Source organism: Lygodium microphyllum, chromosome 2, assembly GCF_053477565.2.
Source record: "Lygodium microphyllum isolate KBCC chromosome 2, Lygodium_microphyllum_v1.1.10, whole genome shotgun sequence".
NCBI classification, from domain to species: Eukaryota; Viridiplantae; Streptophyta; class Polypodiopsida; order Schizaeales; family Lygodiaceae; genus Lygodium; species Lygodium microphyllum.
Window position 1 is genome coordinate 90,452,054 of NC_141136.1, and position 3,946 is coordinate 90,455,999.

General features: G+C 53.3%; 1 protein-coding gene across 3 annotated transcripts; it reads right to left on the reverse strand.

Annotated features, from left to right (window-relative positions):
* Positions 1 to 807: 807 nt before the first annotated feature.
* On the reverse strand, positions 808 to 3,641 carry LOC148040011 (uncharacterized). 3 transcript variants are annotated; one of them, XM_087695819.1, is made up of 3 exons: positions 3,385 to 3,641; positions 3,211 to 3,290; positions 808 to 2,539 (listed from the first exon to the last, which is right to left on the reverse strand). In XM_087695819.1, exon 3 carries the CDS (start codon positions 2,494 to 2,496, stop codon positions 1,297 to 1,299), a length of 1,200 nt encoding a protein of 399 aa, XP_087551945.1. In that variant the 5' UTR covers positions 2,497 to 2,539; positions 3,211 to 3,290; positions 3,385 to 3,641; the 3' UTR covers positions 808 to 1,296. The 3 variants fall into 3 exon arrangements, with proteins under 3 accessions (XP_087551945.1, XP_087551927.1, XP_087551935.1); XM_087695801.1 differs by having other exon boundaries at positions 3,211 to 3,641; XM_087695809.1 differs by lacking the exons at positions 3,211 to 3,290; positions 3,385 to 3,641 and adding an exon at positions 2,934 to 3,203.
* Positions 3,642 to 3,946: the final 305 nt, after the last annotated feature.

Here is a 3,946-nt window from a genome sequence, read left to right on the forward strand (position 1 = left end):
AGTAGGTTGCAGCCCATTAGAAGTTATAACTCACAAGAAGTCATACGTTGTGCTTTAAATTGATTTTTAATCCTTAGCGTTGGAGAAATTAAGAAATATGCCACACAAGGTACCACTAACTAGACTCCAATAGTACTAGCATTTATTGAAGTCTATAGACCGGACCGTATTGGCGTTTATTGACGAGTAAATATCACAAAAGGTTTGCCAGGCTCTATCGGAGTCCACCAAGTCAAGTTAGCTCACTACAAAAAAGTACGTCGAGTACCTCGGGTGACATTCCTCCTACTTTAAAGTCTACAATGTATGAAGCATCATGCATGACGATGGTGGCAGAAACAAGTCAAGGCCCGACAAGCTTTACCTCCCTTTTGGCAATGGCACTGAGAAAACAATCGATTATCGAACTATCCACGCAGCCACTCTCTATCATTAGTTTTCGCCGAACTCAATGTGGGGACGAGTTGCAAAGCTCAAGACTGCTTGCTTCGGCATTCAATACAAAGTTTCATGGAATTCAATACAAAGAAGGCGGCAAGCTCCTCCACCCGATGGCTGACACTCACTGTACCTACAAATATTTTACTGCAAATGTGGACAACAATGGGGATAATTTGTGCCTGGAACAGAGTGCAGAAACGTGCTTTGAGAGCAGGAGACTGCTGTTGCATAATACAGACTCGACTCTCGAGTCGGGTGAAAAAAGGAAAAGGGGGTTGGAGAGAGAGAGAGAGAGAGGGTGTGCAATGTGCATGACTGCATTGGATATGTCTGTGACCTGTCGAAGGAATGGAAATTAAACTGAAGGTACGTTTGCTGTTTTTATATATATATATATATATATATATTATCAGGGGCCAGGGCTCTGTTGATTCCGAGTATCATATCAGTCTTGCATTGATATCCGCGCTCAACATCTTGATTCTTCATCGAAAGAAAAGAATAAGCCATGTATTGAGTCACCGCCAAATTAATAATTCTCAGTGCTACCAGGTTACCACTGCCACTGACCAGCCGATAGGTAATAGGAGGTAATGAGAGAGAGTGGGCAGCATGTGCATGCCGGCAGCCAGGCCAGCTGTGGGGAGAAAACGAACCGTTATTATGAAGGGGGGGAAAGGGCAGGTCTGTACTGGGCACAAGAGCCAATCAGAGAGGTTTGGGGGGCGGGGGTAGACTGGGCGTCAGGCTGTCAGGTGTTTATCTAAGTCTGTGTGCACTCTTCTGTCTGGCGTGGGGATTAGTGAGGTTAAGAGAGAATCAACGCGAGGCAGGTTCGGGGTGTCTGAGGTCAGGCTAGGTGCTCTTGCATTGGGAGGAGGGTCGGGAGAGCTCTTTGCCAGCGTTGCGGGGGCATGGGGATTCGACAGGGGGGAGCATGCAGTTGTATTGGATGCAGAGAGAGGCTGAGAGGGGCAGGGACGTGCCCGGGTTCAGCGGGAAGTTGGTGAGGAAGTTGTGCTGCAGGAAGAGCGTCTGGATGGCGTCCGCCATCAGCTGATCGATGAACTCCTGCGGCACCGCCCCCCCGAACCTGTTGTTGTTCAGGTACAGGTTCTGCACGAAGGCGAGGAACGGCGAGATCGGCCCCGTCAGCTCGTTGAAGCTCAGATCCACCGTTGGTATGATCACCAACTCCCCCGGCTCCACGTGCCCCGCCAGCTGGTTGCGCTGCAGGTAGAGCGCCGACAGCGGGTAGGAGAAGAGGGCGGACGGGATAGGCCCCGTGAGCTGGTTCTGGCTGAGGTCCAGAAAGGTGAGCTGGGCCAGGCCGCCCACGGCCGAGATGCCGCCTGCCAGCTGGTTGCGCGCCAGGTTGAGGTAGGTGAGGGACGCCGGCAGCGCCGGCAGGCTGCCCGTGAGAGAGTTGCGGCGAAGGTCCAGGTGGTCCAGGGACGGGGAGGTGAAGGCCGGGAGCGGGCCGGTCAGGCGGTTGTGGGCCAGGTTAAGGGTCAGGAGGTTGGGCAGCGCCCCCACGGCGGCCGGAACGGAGCCCGAGAGGCGGTTGTAGCTCAGGTCGAGGGTGGCGAGGAGCCGCAGGGCGGCCAGCCCGGCCGGGATAGTCCCCGTGAGAAGGTTGTGGGCCAGACCCAGGTTCTGGAGGTTGGGCAGCTTGGAGAGGGTGTCCGGTATGGGCCCGGACACCTTGCCCGGCGCGAGGGTGAGCTGGACGAGGGCCGAGAGGGAGCCTATCGACGGGTGGAGCCGCCCGTGGAGGCCTGGCGAACCCCCGCTGGCCTCACCCAAATTCAGGGCCGCCACCCTCTCCTCCGCACCCACCATGTCGCACAGCACCCCCTCGAAGCTGCATGGGTCGTTGCTGAAGTCCCACGTGGCGAAGAACGATTGCCCCCCCGCCCCCGGCACGTCTCGCAGCCAGCTCTGCACCGCCCGCAGCGCCGCCGCGTCGCCCGCGTTCAGCTGCCCCCGCACCCCTGCGCTCGACGTCAGCACCATGCAGCAGCATGTTAACCATACCAGCTCCAGTATCGCCATTGCCGGTCTCAGAGAGGCCTCGGTAAGAGTAAACGGAATTAATCTGCAAGCGTTGAAATCAACAAATATTAATTGCGATCGACCGACAATTACATAAAACACAGTCCCCCTTCCTGATTTGCCTGCCTGTTTCAGTCTAAGGCAGCTTATTATGCACAGGCACTAGCCCTCACTTCAAGTCCCTCTCCCACTCCAGTAATACTGCACAGTTGCTTCACTCTACCTACCACTCCCCTTTCCTGCCCTTCCCCTGTTCCCTATCCTGCATTCCTTTGTATCACGTTCAGTGCCTCCAGCCCCTGTATATATCTATATCTCCTCCTTGATCCCTTTGTCCCACCACACTCCTATAAACAAAATTACAACACTCGATCGATCGCATTCAACAGATTCCTCCAATGTAAATTCCCTGCAGCAATAATTTTTATCACACTCACATGCCCCCTCTAGTACAAAATCATTTCATTCGGTGCCAATGGAGCACGGCATTCCTCCATCTATCATTCCAAAACCTTAGAATATAGCACGACCCTTTCTTTCTGTCGATTAGCAATGGTGGCAATCCTTCCTACTGGAAAACAACCAACAGCAAGTGCGCGGGCTTGGTCTTATTAAAGAAAACAGAACTGCTGTAGCAATGCTCCTTGCAATCCTTTCAACTTTGCTTCTGCCCTGTATGGTGGAGGGATGGGTCCCCTCGCAACTTTTTATCACCTTTGCAGAATGCTATGGAAGGCAGGAGGAAAGCAGTAGATGAATTCAACTTCTCGCTTGCATCTTACAAGCTTTTAAACCTGCAGGGTGCGAAACAAGAATCAGATTGACATGCACTAAGGGGGACTGAACAAAAGCAAAAAGCAGAGATTGGTGAGAAATGGAGGGTGGGACCCTGTAAAGGAAGGGGAGGATGAGAGGGAGTGGCAGAGGCTTTCGTTTTCAACTGTGAGGAAGCGCAGGTGATGATAGGCACGAAGGAGCGGAAGGATTGAGAGAGAGAGAGTAAGAGGGGGGGCAAGAAAAGAACAAGGAGCCAAGATTCACGGAAGTCGGTGTGAAGCAAAGATTCTTTGGAGCACCGAGAGAGAGAAAGAGGGCGAGACTGTGTGGAGAGCCAGAGAGCAGGTGTGTTGTGTGTTTTGAGCTAATGTCGTGTGTGTGTGTGTGTGTGTGTGTAAATTAATTAGGAAAGTAAAAAGAAGACCAAAAGCCTGGCCGCCGGGCGTCCAAATGTGGGTGTGTGGAAATTTTAGTGGGAGGTGGCGCCCAGCTGGCAGTCGCCGGCGCCTCTTCACACCAGCATAATAAACTAAAACGGCCCATCGCCGCCAGATCAAGCCCCCCACATAGCGGCTCCTCCAAATCTAGCTGCCCGCCCGAATGGTGCTGACTCACTCGCTTGCAACGGCCCACGCAACGGTCAGTTTCGCTCGTGATGGGACAAACGGTCCAC